The 20,001-nt window shown below is 39.1% G+C and overlaps 1 protein-coding gene across 2 annotated transcripts in view; it reads right to left on the bottom strand.

Annotated features, from left to right (window-relative positions):
- LOC105077562 (myosin-8) overlaps positions 1 to 19,761 on the bottom strand; it is a 28,424-nt gene extending 8,663 nt beyond the window's left edge. Inside the window, exons 1-27 of one of the 2 annotated variants that reach the window (XM_074342183.1) lie at positions 19,689 to 19,761; positions 19,440 to 19,483; positions 17,673 to 17,911; positions 16,829 to 16,972; positions 16,587 to 16,743; positions 14,414 to 14,441; positions 14,209 to 14,317; positions 14,023 to 14,115; positions 13,829 to 13,892; positions 12,829 to 12,927; positions 12,634 to 12,737; positions 12,333 to 12,471; positions 11,127 to 11,245; positions 10,889 to 11,038; positions 9,596 to 9,766; positions 8,450 to 8,759; positions 8,273 to 8,340; positions 6,566 to 6,653; positions 6,363 to 6,480; positions 5,877 to 6,000; positions 5,645 to 5,781; positions 3,908 to 4,163; positions 1,252 to 1,494; positions 984 to 1,160; positions 753 to 898; positions 578 to 668; positions 99 to 488 (exon numbers count right to left, since the gene is read on the bottom strand). In XM_074342183.1, the coding sequence (XP_074198284.1) occupies positions 99 to 488; positions 578 to 668; positions 753 to 898; positions 984 to 1,160; positions 1,252 to 1,494; positions 3,908 to 4,163; positions 5,645 to 5,781; positions 5,877 to 6,000; positions 6,363 to 6,480; positions 6,566 to 6,653; positions 8,273 to 8,340; positions 8,450 to 8,759; positions 9,596 to 9,766; positions 10,889 to 11,038; positions 11,127 to 11,245; positions 12,333 to 12,471; positions 12,634 to 12,737; positions 12,829 to 12,927; positions 13,829 to 13,892; positions 14,023 to 14,115; positions 14,209 to 14,317; positions 14,414 to 14,441; positions 16,587 to 16,743; positions 16,829 to 16,972; positions 17,673 to 17,882 (3,735 nt within the window). In that variant the 5' untranslated portion in view covers positions 17,883 to 17,911; positions 19,440 to 19,483; positions 19,689 to 19,761. The remainder of the gene's footprint in view (positions 1 to 98; positions 489 to 577; positions 669 to 752; positions 899 to 983; positions 1,161 to 1,251; positions 1,495 to 3,907; positions 4,164 to 5,644; positions 5,782 to 5,876; positions 6,001 to 6,362; positions 6,481 to 6,565; positions 6,654 to 8,272; positions 8,341 to 8,449; positions 8,760 to 9,595; positions 9,767 to 10,888; positions 11,039 to 11,126; positions 11,246 to 12,332; positions 12,472 to 12,633; positions 12,738 to 12,828; positions 12,928 to 13,828; positions 13,893 to 14,022; positions 14,116 to 14,208; positions 14,318 to 14,413; positions 14,442 to 16,586; positions 16,744 to 16,828; positions 16,973 to 17,672; positions 17,912 to 19,439; positions 19,484 to 19,688) is intronic. The other variant, XM_074342184.1, reaches the window with a different exon arrangement.
- Between the last annotated feature and the right edge of the window lie 240 nt (positions 19,762 to 20,001).

Here is a 20,001-nt window from a genome sequence, read left to right as displayed (position 1 = left end):
AATGCTATAAACTGCCTTCAGACAATGTTTAATGACAGAGAACAATGGGGGTCCTTACAGGTTATTAAATACTCTCATTTAAAGATAGTATTGGGTACCTTGGCTTTGGAAATGGTCTCTGCATTACTGCTAAGGTCGTCAATCTCCATCTTCAGCTCACTCTTCTCCTTCTCCAGCTTCTGCTTGACCCTCTGCAGGTTGTCGATCTGCTCCCCCAGCTCGGCCACGCTGTCCGCGTGCTTCTTCCTCAGCGCGGCCGCCGTGGCCTCGTGCTGCAGGGTGGCCTCCTCCAGGTCCCGGCGCATTTTCTGGAACTCGGCCTCCCGCTTCTTGTTCATCTCGATCTGGGCTGAAGTCGCCCCACCGGCTTCTTCCAGCCGCTCGCTGATCTCCTCCAGTTCCCGGGTGAGGTCAGAGCGCTGCTTCTCTGCTTTGGCCCGGGAGGCCCGCTCTGCCTCGATTTCCTCCTCCAGCTCCTCGATGCGGGCCTGGCCGTGACACAGCACAATAACGTGAACTCATCTCAATTTCAGGTGTTTTTGGGGGTGCAGAAACTAATGGAGGTGAGATGACTCACCTGCAACTCTTTGATCTTCTTCTGTAGTTGAATTTCTACTGCCTGCTCATCTTCAATTTTGCTTAGCAGATTGCTGATTTCAAATTCTTTCCTTTAGACAGAAGAACAAGACATATTAGTATCCATATGAATTGAAAGATGATATTGCATAGAATTTTTTTTCTGGAGTATCTACTTTTTGAGTTTCTCATCAAGTTGCTGTTTGTCATTTTCCATATCTATTGTGGATTCTTGGGCCAGTTTTAGGTCGCCCTCCAGTTTCCTCTTTGCTCTTTCTAGGTCCATTCGAAGTTTCTTTTCTTGCTCCAGAGACCCTTCAAGCTAATGAGAAGGTGAAATTTGTTAAAAATTGAAAGTATATTTAAAAAAAAAAAACCTTTCAAATGGATATTAAAAACACACTTACGTCATCCACTTGCTGCTCTAGCTTGGCTTTAGCTTTGTTCAGGGTGTTGACTTTGTCCTCTTCTGCCTGTAGGTCATCCAGGGTCTGCTGGTGGGCCTCCTGGAGGGCCTTCTTCTCCTTGGTCAGCTTTGCGATGGTTTCATCCAGTCCTGCCATCTCTTCTGTGAGGTTTTTCACCTTGAAAAGTTAACAAAGGAATGATCTCTGTAGTAAAGCAGCTTAGTTGGATGGCAGAGTGTCTGCTGATATAGCAGAAAATGATTCATACCTTGTTCTCTGTGGCGTGTTTCTCCTTTTCAACCTTGGCCAGTGTCAGCTCAAGGTCATCTATGTCTTTCTTCAGTTCTGAACATTCGTCCTCAAGTTTCCTCTTCTTGGCCGTCAGCTCAGCATTGATCTCTTCCTCATCCTCAGCTCTCTCAGTCACCTCCTTGATCTTGGCCTCCAGCTGGATTTTGTTTTTAATGAGTTGCTCACACCTTTCCTCTGCATCAGCCAAGGCATCAGCTTCCTGTGGAGAGATTTGTTGAGCTATTTAGAGAATTTGTTACTTACTTGTTCTTTGCACAAAATAGTAGTGTTTACTGGATGCTAATGAAATTTTCAGTATGAATATAAATTAAACTTAATTGAACATTTACATTGTCTGGAGATATTTAGCTAATTTGATATGAGTCTATAAATTTAGAAGTATTTAGAACATTGGTCTGAAAAATGATTGGATTGAAGCAGTTGAGTATTTTTAAAAGTAGTGTGTAGAAGAGTGGAAGGACCAAAGGAAGCCTGGGTTCTTGTCCCCAGTTTGCCTCCCTGTGTGTGACCTTAAGCGAATTGCTTTTCTCCTCCTCTTCTCAGTTACCTCATGTAGTTAGGAGGATTGGAATGAACGATTGCTAAGGGTATTTCAGCTGTAATATTTGAAGATTTCAACTTAGTCAAATTGGTTAGTTTTGATTTTGATCATTCCCTACTCACCTTAAACAAGTAGTTGCTAGATTGAATTTTTAAAAAGAAAAATAAAGTTATGTCTATGAATACATTTCCACGAAGCACTTTTTATAGACTCGAAACCTCCCTGATAGTCCATAACAGTGTTATAATTGTCCAAGGTTTTCATTTCCATTTTAAGAATTACCTATTAGTCTCAAAATGAATTTTAGAATATCTAAGAACCTGTAATGTTGAGAAATGATACAACTCAATGAGGTTTCTATAAATGACTAAAAGACTCATAAAAATCAGTTCCGCCACTAACTTATTAGATTACTCTGGCCTGGAGAATTTCTTTAACTTCTCAGTGTTCATATCTTAAGTTTTTTAAATGCTTACATGGATGATAATGGGGACTTCCCAGGGTTCCTTTGCTTAATTTTTAATAGTAATACACTCAGTAAATGTTTACTCACTGACTAATGATAATACCTTTGAAAAGAGGTTAAGATGAAGAAACTTTGATGCTGTGCCTTTGGGAAAATGTAACCTTCATTCATATAAGTGAATTTATCAGAAGGAATAGTTGAAAATAGCTTAAGATTTATAGGAAAACTGTCCTTTTTTCAGGTTTCTTCATGACATTGTTGGGCTTGTTGGACCAAGGAAATGGGAGGATGTATTTGGCCAGAATGCTGGCACAAAACCTACCCCGACTCTGATTGCAACTCCTTGAACCGATAAGCAGAGGTCTTAAGAACTCAGTCTGTATCAAAGGAAGAGTCACAGAGGTCACTAGGTCTACTTTCCACCTTGGTAGTTCAGTTCAAGTAACTGCAGATAAATTTATTGAGCTGAATCTTGGGGATTGGGGGAAAGAGATGCAGAGAGGAATAAGAAAAACTGTCTTTCTAGAGTTTAAGTACAACCTCAAACACTTGCATTCAGAAAATATGGCTATACTTTTAAGGCTGAAGGAGGCAAGGCAAATGAGTAAAATGACTGAGATTTGGGGTCTTGCCTTTAAACTGTTTCCTTCATGGCTGTAAAATTTGTGATACTGTTAAATAAATTCTTCAGTTTTCCCTTTTCTGTTTGCAATTCGGAGGTAGTTGTCCCCTACTTCCTTACTTCCAGGAATATTGAAAGTTAAGTGAAATAACTGAAAAAAGCAACTGGATAATTTCTGTTTCAAGAAGAGGCCATTTGTATTCCATTGTATATTCTTGCCGCCTTTGTCGAAGATGAGTTGACCAAAAGTTTGTGGGTTCATTTCTGGGCGCTCTATTCTGTTCCATTGGTCCATGTCTGTTTTTGTACCAATACCATGCTGTTTTGATTACTGTAGCTCTATAGTATTGTCTGAAGTCTGGGAGAGTTATTCCTCCAGCCTCTTTCTTTTTCTTCAGTAATGTTTTGGCAATTCTAGGTCTTTGATGGTTCCATATAAATTTTATTATGATTTGTTCTAGTTCTGTGAAATATGTCCTGGGTAATTTGATAGGGATTGCATTAAATCTGTAGATTGCCTTGGGCAGTGTGACATTTTAACAATATTGAGTCTTCCAATCCAGGAGCATGGGATATCTTTCCATTTTTTTAAGTCTTCTTTAATTTCCTTAATCAGTGTTTTATAGTTTTCCATGTGTAAGTCTTTCACCTCCTTGGTTAGATTTATTCCTAGGTATTTTATTCCTTTGCTGCTTTAAAGGGGATTGATTCTTTACTTTCGTTTTCTGTTGATTCATTGTTAGTGTAAAGAAATGCAACTGGTTTTTGAACATTAATCTTATAACCTGCTACCTTGCTGAATTCTTCGATTATTTCTAGTAGTAGTTTTTGTGTGGACCTTTTAGGGTTTTATATATATAGTATCATGTAATCTGCATATAGTGACTCTTTTACCTAAGAAGAGGCCATTTGTAAATCCAAAGTGTATGTGAATTCAAAAAAAGCTTCAGTAACATGATACATTCAGAGCACACAATACTTACAGATTGAACCTGGAGCTGCAGGTCATTTTTCTCTTTTAAAAGAGTCACCATTTTTTCCTCCAGTTCCTTCCTTTTTGCCTCTGACTTGGCGAGTTCATCCTTGGTTTTCTGGAACTCTTCCTTCATGGTGGCCATCTCTTTCTCGGTCTCTGCGCTCTTGAGGAGAGGCTTGATCTTGAAGAAGAGTTTCATCCAGGGCCAGTGCTTGACGTTCATGAATGCACGTACGTTATACTGGATGCAGAAAAGGGCTTCTCTGAAATGACATAAAGATATCAGTGTAGATTGATCCATTAGGGACAATGTTATTGTACTATTTTTTTACATACAAACTCCCCTTTTAATGACCCCCCCCACATATAAATATGACAAATTCTGTATATTTTATATGTAGGCTTTACACACACACAGACACACTCTCTCTCTCACACACACACACACACACACACACTTGTGGTGGTCCTCCGTATGACCACTTTGCCAATGTGTACTGCTCATACTAAATAATTCTGGGTTCTCAAGTCCCTGTCAAACTAGCAAAGAAGCTGACTTTAGAGGAGGAATACTTTGCATGTATGAGCAGCATGTACCATTTTAAGATCATTTGAGGTATCACAATATTAGTGATTTGGGAGTGGATGTGGCAGTTGTAAGTTGATTGGGCTGTTTGGCTGTCGGCACACTGATGTGAACTGTGAACAGGAGTAGCTTGCTTTCTGATTTGCCCCACCTAAACTAGCTTATGATTTATCATGTCTTCCTTGAAGCCTGTCCTCTTATTTTAATCACCACAGAATTATCTACTCCATAAAGTTCTTTTGTTAGCTTTTTCACATAGTATACTGGCTCTTCTCAAATCAGTTCAAATGTTTCATTCTTACCTACTCAATTAGATTGTTAATGTCTACAGGGCATTTAGCATGGATTGAACTCTAAAATTTGTTTTGTTTAAATAAAAATTTTAAATAGTAATAAAAGATATCCCTTCTGCACATGGTAGCAATAGACTGGCAAGGTTTGACTACCTTGCAACAATGTGTCTGTTTCTTCAACCTTGTTAAAATGGAAATTCTATTTCTATGGGTCCAATTTATAAGAACCATAACTCTGAGGAGGCAGATGAAATGACATAAACCATAATGTTGACACATAGAAAAGACTTGGGGATACTTATAATACAGAAGTAAATAAGTATAGATGAGGAAGGTAAATGCAAAACGGGTGTGTAAGGACAGAATGCAGAGTGCTGGGTAGATGGAGTTGGGTGACGTTAATTTAGAGGAAGGGGAAATGGAAGTTTTGAATTGGTAACTAGATTAACTAGGCTGAGGGGAGAGGGCTTATGTAAATATGAGAACAGGAGAGAAGCAAATTGTTTAGCCTGGCAGGAAAAGGCTGTGTGGTTGGAAGTGATAGATGAGGTGGGGGATGGAGGCCTTGACAGACACCCAGGCAACTGGAATTTGACATGGGAGACCGTGGGGTGATGAAAATAGCACTCCCTGCAAATGATTCCTGCAGCTGTATGTGAGGTGAGAGAAAAAGAAATTGAGGAAGGAGAGAAGTTCTGCAGGGAATCCAATTACGAGGGGTTAAGCAAAGACTGATGTGTTATAGGGGTGAGTTCTGAACTGGGTAAGAAGCACATACGTATTAGCCACAAAACCAAAGAGTTAATGAATGAAGAAGGCTGATTTAAAGTCCCTGAGGGACCTTACAGTCCTAATATGTTGTTACCTCCTTTGCAACATTTTCTGATATTCTACCCTCATTAGAAATCCCCTGCAGACAGCTTGAGTTCTTGTTATAATCTGGGCCAACTTTTCATCTCTCATTTCTTCCAGAAGACCCAGAAGGCCAGCTTTGAAGAAAACCTGGAGAGAGAGGAAATCATACATCATCTCCATACTACAGGAGAGACGGACATGGCAGAAGGTACTTGGGTCTCGTGTAAATGAGTCATAACTACCTTTGTGTGCCCAAATTTATACTGGGTGTGATCAATATCTATAGAGGCAAGAAGTTTCTCAGAAGCCTTCTTGCTGTCGATGAATTGTCCATCTGGAATAGCACTTGCGTTTAGAACTTTGTATCTGTTCAACGGAAGAAAGAATGATTAGGAAGATGTGACCATGTAGGAAAATCAATGACACCACGAAGAAACGTCAATAAAAATCTCAGAGAAAAAGCAAAAGTAGAAAAATGCACCTGCCCTTCAGGTTCAGATAGTAAAACAGTGATTTTTCCATGGTCTAATGCATGCTTCCTTCCTGTTTTTAAGAAATGTCACCTTTTCTAACCTATATTCTGTCCTGACACAATAAGACTGTATTATTTGACTAAATTTCATAGTATTTACTAAGTTAAGATACATAAAATACGATGAACAGAGGACAGGAATGAAGGTAATTAAATATTCACAACATTCAGTACAATACGACAAAGAAAGACTGGCCTTTGTTTAAAATCCCCATAGAGGATCCTGCTTGGGAAGCCCTTCCTGCAGATGCGGATGCCCTCCAGCACTCCATTACAGCGCAGCTGGTGCAGGACCAGTTCATGCTCCATGGCCCCTAAAAATGTAGCAGAGCACTTACTACTGGGCACTGAATTTTCAAACTTGTGTGTGTTTGATTATTTCATGCTCTTCGGTCTTACCAGGAGTTTTGGTTTCATTGGGAATGATGCACCGTACGAAGTGAGGGTGTGTGCTCCTGAGATTGGTCATCAGTTTATTTAAATTTTCCTGGAAAACCAGATAGAAGGGACTTGATGAGAAGGTTCTATTTCAGATTGCTTTTTGGTAAATTATATGGAACGAACCTAGGCACCTTCTTAAATACTAGGCATACGTCTATGAGGCTTCAGTTGCTCTGTATTTTAAAGGTCTCAAGAGTTCCAGCCTGCCAGATAACCACAAGGCCAAAGTGTGGGCGGAAATGCAGCTCTCCGTGGTGTTCATTTATAACACCTAGGATCTTATCCTATAAACAAACTGCAAGTTCAGTAGCCTCATGCACAGGAAGTGTTCCCAAGCGGGAATCAGAAGACAAAAGACTACGGTCTTGCTTTGCCACTAATGAGCTGCTTGACTGTATGAAATCCCTTTTGTTTCTCTGGGCCTCATCTGAAAATAGTTGAGATTACCTCTGAAGTCTCTTTCATCTCTCTCAGTGCCAGTTGTCACAGTAGTAGTTTATAGTGGTAACCTCGGTTAGCAACTGTCCCAATGTTCTCTGTTCCTTCCTTGAGTTTATTGTTCCCTGGGACCTGTAACCTCTTTTTTTTTTTTTTTTTTTTTTTTTGGAATAGTCTAAAATCATGAGACTCTCTGACCTTGTGTGGGTGGATCTTGGGTACCTGAGAATGATCCCCAGTCTGAAGCATATGGGAAGAGTTATTCCAGAAATAGCGTTAACTGGTTATGACACACAGTGGTGTTTTATTCAACCATAGAAAAACTGGCAGATAGCTGTTTCTCAGTATTTCTTAGGTATATTCTTTGAGATGGCAGAGTTGCTTTTTTTTTTTTCATATCTCAGTTAACCATGAGGAAATAAGAAAATAAGTAATGTGAGTTTCTAATCTTGAAAATATGTACAAAGATAAGTTGTTGAAACAATATATTTGAGATAATGCAAATTGGTAGTGTGAAAAGAAAAAGAACAGGGCAGTTTTCTTGTTCAGGTCATGTGCTGTATCTGCATTTTAGTTTTAAAAGAATTGAGATTTAGCCGTACAAACCCTGACAAAGCAGCCGTTGGAACAGACGTTTCGTACATTAGAAGAGTCCGTTTTTAAGCCATCTAAGAAAGTTACATTATTTGTAGTAACATTGCTATTACTGTTACTTTAATCTCAAGAGATATTTTCTAGCTTAATCATCCATCTAAATCACTAGGTTTGGCTTTAGATGATTTCCACCTATTGTAAAAGATTAAATCCACCTCAGAGGACAAAGATGTGTTTTGGTGGAAGGATGTCCCAAAGAATGTGTCTCAGGCCCATTCTCAAAGACGGACTCAGGAACATTCTCAAAGGGCAACATTAGTGGAGAACGATAAGGCTTTCCACAGGGAAAGCTCTGAAGTTCAGCTCTGCTTCCTTAAAAATCAGCCTTATTATATAATGAGAAAGCTGCTTAGGGCGTTTTGGAATTCTTGAATACACTAGGTGAGCATAATACAGAATAAGGGGTGAAACATTCCATCCTAAGGAGAAGTATTGCTTTGGCTGTAACCTCACAAGAGCGAATATTTGAAGTAATTCCTATTAACATCCATTCCCTCCTAATACATTCTAACTCCTATAAGTCTGATAATCCATACAAGCTAAATAGGCTTTCAAATTAAATTTGTACTTTACCCTAAAAAGGGCTGACACAGTCTGGAAAGAAGAGCCCTTCTTCTTAGCACCTTTCTTTGTGCCGCTGTCTAAGATGAAAAGAAAACCCATCAATTAAAGTAGAATCCCAGAGGCTGGAATGGTATGGTAACATTCTGTGGGGACAGATTGGATTTAGACTGGGGACACAGAAAGTACCTGCTTCAGCACTAGCATATGTGGAAAAGAGACTGGCCAGAGTCTTCATTGCGGACTTCTGGTACAGCCCAACCACGGTGTCGTTCAGGGGGTCCTTGTTCTTGTCCAGCCAGCCGGCAATGTTGTAGTCCACGGTGCCCGCATAGTGGATCAGGGAGAAGTGGGCCTCGGCCCGGCCCTTGACCACCTTGGGCTTCTGGAAGTTGGCAGACTTGCCCAGGTGCTGGTCATACAGCTTGTTCTTGAAGGAGGTGTCTGTGGCCTTGGGGAACATGCACTCCTCTTCCAGGATGGAGAAGATGCCCAGTGGCTGAATTCAGAAAAGTAGACACTGGGGTCAGCCAATCTTGTCTCAGAAGATACAGACATAATGGCTGTCATTTGATAGAATTATGAGCACTCCTATTTAAGTATGTTTATAAAAGTAAACCATGGTCATAGCACAAAGAAGTCCTTTTGTTATCACTATAATGACTTTTCCACCCTTCCTTCTCATGTTCAAATCCATACCATTTCAATTGAGAGAAAAGCTGGGTACATACTCCAGATGTCAGAACACCATGTGGGGGTGATCTATGAAAAATGTTTTACATTTGTCACATTTTTTTTCCCATTGTCAAAGTTTTATATTTGTATGAAAAGGACTTACTGACTTAGAATGATGTTTACTTTATATGCAATAATTTAACAGTATAAATAACCCAAGCCTTACTTAAGACATTTTGTGTATTTAATGTCCTTAAAGATAGATGATGAAGAATCATAAGCAGTTTGAGTTCTTGACTTACATATTACCTTTCTTATAATCCTTAGCTGTATTACCTGTGCATTAATTTTTATTTAGAAAAAAGACATTCCTATTGCTGACATCTTGGATCATAATGGAGATAAATTCCAGTGAAACAGACTATCTCAATAGAGATGCTGCTTTAAAATTATATTTGAATCAGTGTTAGAACAAAATGAGACTAAACACTCTCTGATCCTTTTTATTTAAAAGTTGAAAAGAGAAGGTCATTTTTAAACGGTAATTTTCTAATTTATTCCGACATCAATCTAAGATTACAGTAGTACTTTCTGGAGTTGCTTAAGATACTTGGAAATGTTATCCGTTCAGTTCAGTTTTCCTTTAGAAGTCAAACAGACCTTTTCAATGAGCTCGATGCAGGCAGCCAGGTCCATCCCGAAGTCGATGAACGTCCACTCGATGCCCTCCTTCTTGTACTCCTCCTGCTCCAGCACGAACATGTGGTGGTTGAAAAACTGTTGCAGTTTCTCATTGGTGAAGTTGATGCACAGCTGCTCCAGGCTGTTGAACTACACAAAACAAAAATTTTCAACATTAAATGAATTTTTATAGCAGTAGAATTCATTACTGAAAGATCTTTTACTCGAAAATGTGGAATATAATAATGAAATAAAAGTTAAACTGATTTTTGTTTCTTCAGAAATCCCAGGAAAAAAATGATCATTTTGACATGAACCCTTTTCGTGATTTGGGGGCATTATTAAAAGACACAGGTGTCAGTCACACAGCAGGAGTTCTGGTAGAATCTACCTCCTTCCACCTCTACGATTGCATGGGCAATAATGTGCATTAAAAGTATAACCATGATCCTATGAGTTATGGTTTGGATTGAAGGGTGAAGGTAATTTTTTGCAAAGCCTCACATTTTTTTGCCAGCTCCACTCTCTAATTCAAGATAAAGCTCACACTTTCACTTTTGGCTGTCACATTATTAAGCGAAGCTTATCTTCAGACCTTTAGTTGATGTGCAAAGGGAAATTAATAGGCCTATTTCTCTTCTATTCATATCAAACATTTGGGAAATCTTCATTGTCAGGCCTATGACAGTGGGGATCTGATGTGGTATAGCAGTTGAAGATCCAAAAGAGTCTTTGTAATAATTGACATCCTCATTTTGTAGATGATGAAGCTAATGCCCCAGAGGGGAAGGGGTATGTGTCAGATGATCCTGGAAGAGGGCAGGCTATGAGCTATCACTATGTTTCTACCATTTGGCCCTTTCCATGGGAGGTTCCTTGTGTATGGACCAAACGCCCCAGATCCAGTTTCCTGTCCTGGCTTTGCCTTAAATGGCCAGAGGCTTTTTAGCAAGTGTTTTGATTTTCTTACATCTGTTTCTACACATGTAATCAGAAGTAATGTTAGTTACTCCTTCATGGGTTATTTTGAAGATTAAATGAGATAACATTTTGAAATGCTTAGTAGAATGCCAGAAATACAGACTTCTCGATAAATGTTAGCTATTGTTATTATTAGTTATTACTTGGTTACCTCCTAGGTACTTTATTCTAGGTGCAGTGTTGGGAAAAGCAATGTAGACACTACAAATGTAAATGAATAATGATAATACCCAGTATATCAAAACCCAAATTGCCTTTCTCCCACTTTTTATTGATATGGAGAGAACTCACATCAAAGATCTCAAAGCCAGCGATGTCCAAGACCCCGATGAAGTACTGCCGGGGCTGCTTGGTGTCCAGCTGCTGGTTGATGCGGGTGACCATCCACAGGAACATCTTCTCATAGACGGCTTTGGCCAGAGCACCCACAGCGTTGTACACCTTCAAACAGAGTCACGATCATTCGAGTTTTTAAAGACATGTCATGAAGGCCTGAGATGTGTGTGACTCGTAGACGTCATGTGATTACCTGCTGCACAGTCTGGCCTTTGGTGACGTACTCGTTGCCGACCTTGACCCTGGGGTAGCAGAGGGCTTTGAGCAGGTCAGCAGAGTTCAGACTCTGAAGATAGGCAGCCTTGTCAGCAACTGTAGAGACACAATTTAAGAAATGTTTAATGGCAATATTTTCTTTGATGTAATCTTTCCATTTTTTGCCAATCCATTTTCTTTATTATTTAAAGAAAAATCTTTAAATAATTCTATAGAAGATGAGATGAGGCTTTCTGTACATTAGAGCATGGATTTGCTAATAAATGGTCAGTCAGTTTCACTGGCTTTTTGGCGACTTACTGTAAGCAGCTTTTGGTGAATTCATCCACAATAAACATGTCCAGTGTTTATGGAAATACTTTGAGTCAGAAGCCAGACCCTGCTCTTAAGACCTAGTAGGTGTAGTTGGGAGAATAAGCGCACCTTATCTGTTGCTGCTTCTCCCAGTTTAACCAAATCAGTTAATCTGAAAATATAAGGGTTAAATTTCACTTCACGATCCCTACAGAGTCCCCTTCTAAAATTTTGTCATTGACTATGGTGTAAATGCTATGTCAGGCACAGAGGTTACTGCTGCAAAGTTTAGAGGAAGGAGAGAGAATGTCGTTGAGTTGGGGTGGTCAGGAAGGGGGTACGTGTTCTTTCCATACATAGAGTATATGATTTTTCTTTCTCAGCTTCTTTTTTATCTTACTTGCAGCCTAAATTGTCTGCAGGTTCACGCACAGACAACACATACACACGTGCACAGATGTCTAGGGATATCCTCCACCCCAGCTCTGTGTTTGGGTAGATCCTGTATTCCTCCCAGGAGGTTTACCTGGCTGGTGCTGAAATAGACCAGTATGCCAAGTCATTCTGTATACCTCTTCGCTATTGCTGAGGCAAAGCAAGAGCACTGTTCCAGCTCATTCTCTCTCTAATGATCTGACCCCAGGTTATGCTTTTTAGGTATATCCTTGCAAGTGGCTATTATTAGGGTTCATTTTAACTTATTTGGGCTGCATAGAAATGATGGAGATATGGAGATGCAAGGAAGGAAAGGGGGTAAGGAAAGCCTGCACTGTGTGTAAACGTGTATATGCCCTTCAGAAGTCTAGCTACAAAGGAGATGTGAGTTTAGAATAAGCTTTTGTGTTTTCTTGCCATGTTCTTTCAATCCAGATGGAGGTTCACCCAGTACCTTCAGTGCCATCTGGCTCAGCTTGCTCCTCACGCTGCTTTTGCTTAAATTTCATGTTCCCATAGTGCATTACTGCCCCTGTGAGCTTGTAGATGGAGACTTTTTCTTCAGGAGTAAAGCCCAGGATGTCAATGGCACTCTACCAGGAGTAATGATAGGAAAAATGTTAGGGCAGAAGAGACTAACGTATTTTGGAGAATTTACACTATGTTCCAAGGTAACTGCACCTGTAGTGGGTTGCTATGACAATATGACATTCTCAAACAACGAATTTTTATAAAACTTAGTGTATGTGTCTTACATCAGTAGCCATCAGCTCTTCTTGGTCATCAATGCTAGGGACTGTGATCTCCCCTTGACTGACGAAGGCATAGTCATACGGGTTGGTGGTGATCAGGAGCATTTCTGGGTACATAAAATTCAGGGTACACTTTTTACATTTGAAGTTCTTAATAAAAATATTAACTTTCATCTGTGAATTTAAGTTCATTCTTACCAATCAGATCTGGCTTCTTATTGGAAGTGATCTGATAAAAAATATGGTAGCTTCTTTCTGCCTTCAGCTGGAAGGTAACTCTAGACTTTTCTAGAAGATCTGGAAAGAGAAGAAAATAGATATTGAATTAGAAAAAAGTATCAATGCTGCTTAGATATTAAATGAACCTCAGTGTCTTTGGCTAAAATTGGGGCATTACATTAGGCTCCACTGAGATTTCAATTTGATGATGGATCCTCTTGGCACTAGGTGTATGTAGAATTCCAAATACATATGGAGATTGCCTAAGGTTCTCACCATCTCAGAGCAGAGGCTGAAGTATACCTGCTCTAGTAAAAGTTAACTTTTCATATGGATGACCTGTGACCTCTGTATTATAATTGATCCTTAATATTCCCCTCATTCTTCAGATCACCTTACATTCTGTGGTGAACAACTACCAAAGCTCAGCTAAAGAGCAAGTCACAGTCATACATACACATACACATATTCCTTTTCATATTTTTTTTCATTATAGGTTACTACAGGATACTGAATATAGTTCCCTGTGTTATACAGTATAAGCTTGTTGTTTATCTATTTTATGTATAGTAGTCAGTGTATGCAAATCCCGAACTCCCAGTTATACCTATACCAGAAATTGAGACAACATTGTAAACTGACCATACTTCCATTAAAAAAAAAAAAAAAGAAAAGAAACAAAAAAGAGTAAGTCACAGAAATGTACTGCAAACCTATAGGTAACTCATAGGAACCTATAAATAATCCTATTGTTTGTCCTGGAAAAGACAGTTGCTTCTGAGGCAGGAATTCTAGAATGTGCTATAGAAGCATCAGCCTGAGATTGAGGTAAATAGAGTACGTGGCAATTATGGATAAGTCTGGCATTAGCTCACGGGCAATGTTGGCAGTAAGGTCAAAGCTTACCAGGTGATGCAAAATATCCCAAAATGAAGTCACTTTTCCCTCTGTTTGATTTTCAATGATCCTGTTAACTCACATGTTTCGATGTCAGCAGAAGCCAGTTTCCCTGTGGTACCAAAGTGGATTCTGATGAATTTACCCTTGAAAAAGAGAAAGATTATTTAGTATTAAAAAGATGACACACAGGGAGTGATACAAGTGAAATAATTCAGGCATAGCTACTCTGACACTTAAGGTTCAGGAAGACCCCTCTGTGACCAAGAGACTTACAAAGCGAGAGGAGTTGTCATTCCTCACGGTCTTGGCGTTGCCAAAGGCCTCCAGTAGGGGGTTGGCACTGATGATTTGATCTTCCAGAGTCCCCTGCAAAGACAAGAAGACAAGAGCGGTCCTCACGTGTGGGGCTCCAGGCTTCCTGAGAGCCCTGACTCTTTTGATTCTAGCTGTCAGACCTACCTGCATTTTGCCAGCTTCCTCTTTCTTCTTTTCTCCAGTCACTGCAATTGTTGCAAAGTACTGGATGACACGCTTCGTGTTCACAGTCTTTCCTGCCCCAGATTCTCCGCTGTCAAACAGAAACCAGAGAAGAGATCAGAACTACAGCTCACATTATTGACATCTAAGACAATCACCGCATACCAGAGAAGGAGAAGTCACATACGTGATCAGGATAGACTGGTTCTCACGATCTGTGAAAGAGAAATCAAGACCATCAGTTTTTGAAAATAATGCACATTCAATATGAAGCTTATTGACTCTGTTCAGATTAAACAGAGTTTAATCTTTTTAGCATTTTGAAGATGTTGCCTGCGATTTTGGTTTTGTGTGTAGCTCCCAAAGAGTACTTGCCTCTTGGAGTAAAATTTGTGCAAGTGAGATGCAAAGAATCATCTATTTCTTTTTGTATTTTATCAATTTGAAAACTTTGCTATGCGTAATTTCAAACATACACAGAGGGAGAGACAATAATATAAAGAGCTCCCATGTACCCATCAGTCAGTTTCTACAGTTATTGTTATTTGGTCAATTTTATATATTTTTTACTCCTATCCCAAGCTCACTGAGTTATTTTAAAGAAAATTCCAGGCATCATATAATTTCATCTCTTAAGTCCTTCAGTAAGAAACATAGAATTTTGAAGTTTCACTTAACAGATAGACTGAGACCCAGAGAGGAACAAGTGACTTTTCTAATCATAGCATAGCTTGTCAAAATTATCAAGTTGTTTTGACTTCCAGGCTGCCTGGCCTCCTCCCAGTTCTTGGTATTAATTTGACTGCTGGTAATACTAAAAAAGAAAGTGATTTAGAATTGTAAATGTTGGTGTTCATTCATTTTTATTTTCCTTTTAATTTTATATACATTTCTAAGTAATAAAAACAAAAATTATCACTAGTTATATGACTAATGGATATGTTAGATTTATACCAATTTTCTGATTTGTTAAATCTTTAATTCTGTACTAATAGATTTTAGAGAATTCTCAAAAATCTATTTGGAGAAATATATACTAATCTGGATGCTATTTAGATGAGAATATAGGCTTCAGAGAACTTTAAACTTCTATTCAGGGAGGTAGGTACAGCTTTTGGAAAATATTCAGATTGATTTCTTTTTCCAATAGGAGAAAAAGCATGAAGGATCATATCACATCTAGTGGGAACATACACAAGAAGACAATGTTCCAGTTTCTAACCTGGTCAAATGCCACAGGTTTTGCATGGTTTTATACAAAAATCATGTTTGGAGACATAAGTAATCTTGAATTTGGAGCAGCTCCAAAATTTAGAGGAGTGGAGACCTTAGAAAGGGTAGTGGTGTGTATAGCCGTGAAAATGCAGCTGCTGAGTATTAAAACCTCTGAAATGAGCCCACATTTGGATAATTTCTGGAAGGTAGCTAGCATCTGTTGTTAAGCAAAAAGCAGTTTACCGGCCCGAAATTCTTGTAGAACTGCTGGCCAATTTGAAATAGAAGACTCCTATTCTACCCCTTTCCCTCTCTCTTCTCCTTTAAAAGACAATTAAAAGACAGTGCAACAACGACGACGACCACAAAACTGCAACAAAGGAAACAATCAAATAAAAAACCGAGAAAGAACAGAATCCTCTCAGGTTTCTGAAATCCCATGGAACCACAAGAAACCCAGGAATTTAGAATATTTCCAAAGGCAATACATTTGGTGTGTGATGATAAACGGTTTTAATGTTGTGTTTGAGCCTACAATTTGTATCAAAGCTGTCTGTGTATACTTTCATTAGACAGGAGTAACAGACTTTGATATAATTTAAAAAATATTGTTTTCAAAGAAAGATATTTTTATTTTCTTCCATTCTGGTAGGAAGATGCTTGAAACTCTTTGGGAGGAAACTCATAGCTCTTTCTTTGCTCATGTTTTACCCCAAAGGTTGGCAACATTAGCTGTGTCTATTAAAAATAAAGGTAAGAATTCAGTTATGGCTGGTAACTATTTTCCATGATTGTTGTGGATATTTAAAAAAAAAAATCTATTTGAACTTTTTTCTCTATCCAAATCAGAAAGTAAAAAATATGGGGAAGCAACAAATATGTTTACAGAGGCCTGCTAATGTCTCAAGTAGACTTCCAGTTACTAGCTGGGTTAGCTTGGGCAGGTCAGTGAACTCAGTGAGCTTCACTTTACTCATCTATCAAATGGCCTTCGGGAAGAATATGTGACGTTACAGCTCTGAAAGTTTTTTGAAAACAGTGAAGCCCCATATGGCTGCAATGTATTATAATCAAAGCCCAAAGTCTATTTGTTCATTAAAGATTCTATTTCCACATTCCTGTAAATAGATGCATCACTCACTCACCAGTCAACATGAACTGATAGGCGTTGTCAGAGATGGAGAAGATGTGGGGCGGGGCCTCCTGGCGCTTTTTGCCTCGGTAGGCAGCCACCACCTCGGGGTTGTACACCGGCAGCCACTTGTAGGGGTTGACAGTGACGCAGAACAGGCCCGAGTAGGTCTGAGAAAATCAGAAAATTTAACATGTGGGATTTATTTTCGCTCGGGGAGGTAGATGGGATAAAGAGATGTGGAGGGGCGCTCACGTAGATCATCCAGGCTGCGTAACGCTCTTTGAGGTTGTACAGCACTCCGGGCTCGTGCAGGTGGGTCATCATGGCCATGTCCTCGATCTTGTCATATTTGGGAGGGTTCATGGGGAAGACTTGGTCTTCTCTGACAGTTAGAGTCTGGCAAGTAAAATAAGACCAGTTTGTATTAATGGTTAGAGATAGGGTTTATGTTTATCTGTTTGTTTTGGTTATAAAACTATAATTGTGGACACTTCCCAATATATTATTTGGTGTCCTTTAAATAAAGACATGAAAATATGTTTATTTTAGAGTTTGATGGTAAGAAAATCTGTTTCCTTTGATGAGCTAGAATACATACTACTTTGTAAAAAGTACCCCCCCTCCCACATTTCCCTGTCCCAGGTTTATTTGTCAGTTTCTATCCTTTTACTTTAATAGGTTTAATTTTTAATTTTTCCTTGCCATTCATTATTAGGAACTTCAACTTGGGGAGAAGTAATGGGGATACCAATACGTTATGTACCTAAGTAAATAGTAATTCTTTTGATAGGAGAAGCTAGTTTTTATTTCTCCCAAGTTTGAGGATTTACACTGGGAAGTGAGAAATTAAAGAGATACGTTGGACGCCTTCTAATACTACTACTGTGTTAAAAGCCCTTTGGGTAGTTGGGAAAGGGAGAAATGAGGTTACTGCTGAGAATCTCTTTTACCTTCCAAATCTGGTGTCTGTAAATGGACTAGAAGGGGGTTTGTATTGTCAATAGGCTTAAAGATTTTGAGCAAGTAAGTTTTCAACTTGAAGTGAGGAAATAGAGAAGTAAAACAGTGAATGTTTTCTCCCTATGTGTTTACTTACTGCTCCACGTTCTGTCTTTACAGTTACTTTCCCTCCTTCCTTGCTTTGTATGATGCTCTTCACATAGGATTCCTTGGGCTCCACGACAAAGACCGATGTTTTAGCGTCAAAGGGCTTGTTTTGGGCTTCAATCCGCTCCTTTTCCGATTTTCGAAGGTAAGGAGCGGCTTCACCAAAAACAGCCATTTCAGCGTCCGAACTCGCACTCATGGCTGTGATTTATTCAGAGAGAGCTCTGCCTTGGGGTAAAAATGGGGGAGAGGAGAAACAGAAACCAGAAGTTATACCTGCAAGCTAGATTTGAAATAAAAGAAATGTTTGTCAAGCCTCCATCACCTGCCTGGGCTGTAACTATTTTTCCAAGCTGTTGTTGACCAGTGTTCTAACACAGTAACACTAGCACTGGGGCTGCCTTGGAATGTGACTGCAATTTGCAGCTTCATTTTTAGGGCTTTGAAAATTTCCTTCCCAGATGGCATGTCTTGATATTTAGGGCCAGGGCATCTACAACTGAATGAGAATGGAATCCTGGCATGTTTTAATCTCTAAACAGTAACAATATCTATAGCTAAGACTGTTGTTGATGGAGTGTTTTGTAGCACCTGTCACTCTTTAATCCTCACTTTTCCTTCTGCGTAATGTTTGCATCTGCCATTTGCTAGGATGTCATAGAGTTAGGAGGGCAAGTTTGTCTTGTGCAAATGAAGCTTGATATTTTCAGAGCTATCAAAAACATCTTTGCCTTTTAGATGGCCATTTTTTTCTCTTATAAGCCAAATAGTTATTTTTAGCATCTACTTTATGCTAATAATTGGTGTTATATCTCTTCGTGAGTTATTAAAAGACCCTCATAGTAAATCTTTACTACTCTGGTTTTTTTTGTTGTTGTTGTTTTTTGTCATTTGGCTTGTTACCAAGAGACTTAACATTGCCTTAATTCCAAAATCTCTTTTAGCATTCTCCTTTTGGCATGAGAGATTTCAACTGTCAGTTAACAGATCTAACCATAGAGAAATGAGAACTTCAGCATGAAGAAGGTTTTTCATCCTGTGTAAATTCCACAGGCTTATTTTCTTTCCATCCAGAAAAAGAAAAGGGGCAAAAGTTTGAGAGTTCATCACTTGCATATGAACCATTGTCTTCTGTTGATAGATATGTCTCTCAACCTTGGCATGTTAGATCTTGGGTCTTTCCTTTACTCTCAGGCAATTACTTGGAGGAAGGACCAGGAGCTCTTCTAAATTAGGTATGATATTTAGCACTCTGTGGGCGTAATACTTGTGGTTTTTAAATGAATAATAATAAATCTTCCTAAAAACAAATAACAGTGAATTTATGAAAAAGTAGCTAAAACACTGTGGTTTTAAAAAGATGTTTGTTTTTATTTACATTTTTAGATTAAGAAGTTTTCTGGGTGTTTAAAAATTTTTGGTAAAACATGTTAAGTATTCAGTGCTTGTCAGCAGAGGGAAGTTGGCATGGAATAGTTGGTTGCCCCTGGATGGTTCTAAGTACTGCTGAGAATTCACTGTCAAAATTCTTTCTTTCCTAAATGGTCCTTTAATTCTGGAACTCAGATGATGGTGATCTCTGAGAATACAACATTCTGAAAAAATGATTTCCCAGCATAGATAAGTGATCCTTTGGAAGCACTATCTACTTAGATAACTGTAAAACCATAGAAATAGTGTACAGTTAAGAGCTGTTCCCAACTTCATTAGGCTAAGTCCCCTCTGTCATCAATAAATGAGTAAAGCCAAGTCTTACCTCTGGAGTTCAGATGAAAAATACAGGTTCAGAAGTGTCTAACACTGTAAAACAATAAGTTTCTTATTAGTGATGTTGTGAAATTCCAGTAAGGTAGTTACAGAATTAAAATTTCCCTGGTCTAAATCTTGGCTCTATGAAAATAAAAGTCAAAGTTGGGAGGAACAGTTTCATGCTCAGAGATGGGCAATGGGGTAAGCTACTTCTTCCCCCTTGGGTCCTTCAAGTCCCAGGACCTGTACCACTTACCTCTGGGTTCTTGGTGGCGATAAAGCAGGAGGGGTCTGTCGTGCTTATATAGGAACTAATGTGCTGATGCTGCAGCTATCTCCTCTTTGTTAGGGCAAGACAGTTGGCAGCATGAACCCTCAGAGTACTTTGTACTGACATTTGGCATGTTTGGATATAATTAGAAGTATTCATATCATTTTGAGTATGTGAACTAATCTCCTATAAATAATTTGACAGGGACCAATCTGCCGGCAGAGAATGCTTTCTAGCACGCTGGGAAGGTAATCTTTGACAGCGCCTGGTGGGGCCTCAAAGTAAGTTCCTAAGAGCT

The sequence above is a fragment of the Camelus bactrianus genome, chromosome 16 (genome assembly GCF_048773025.1).
Source record: "Camelus bactrianus isolate YW-2024 breed Bactrian camel chromosome 16, ASM4877302v1, whole genome shotgun sequence".
Classification (NCBI taxonomy): Eukaryota; Metazoa; Chordata; class Mammalia; order Artiodactyla; family Camelidae; genus Camelus; species Camelus bactrianus.
This window is presented reverse-complemented; position numbering and strand designations above follow the sequence as displayed.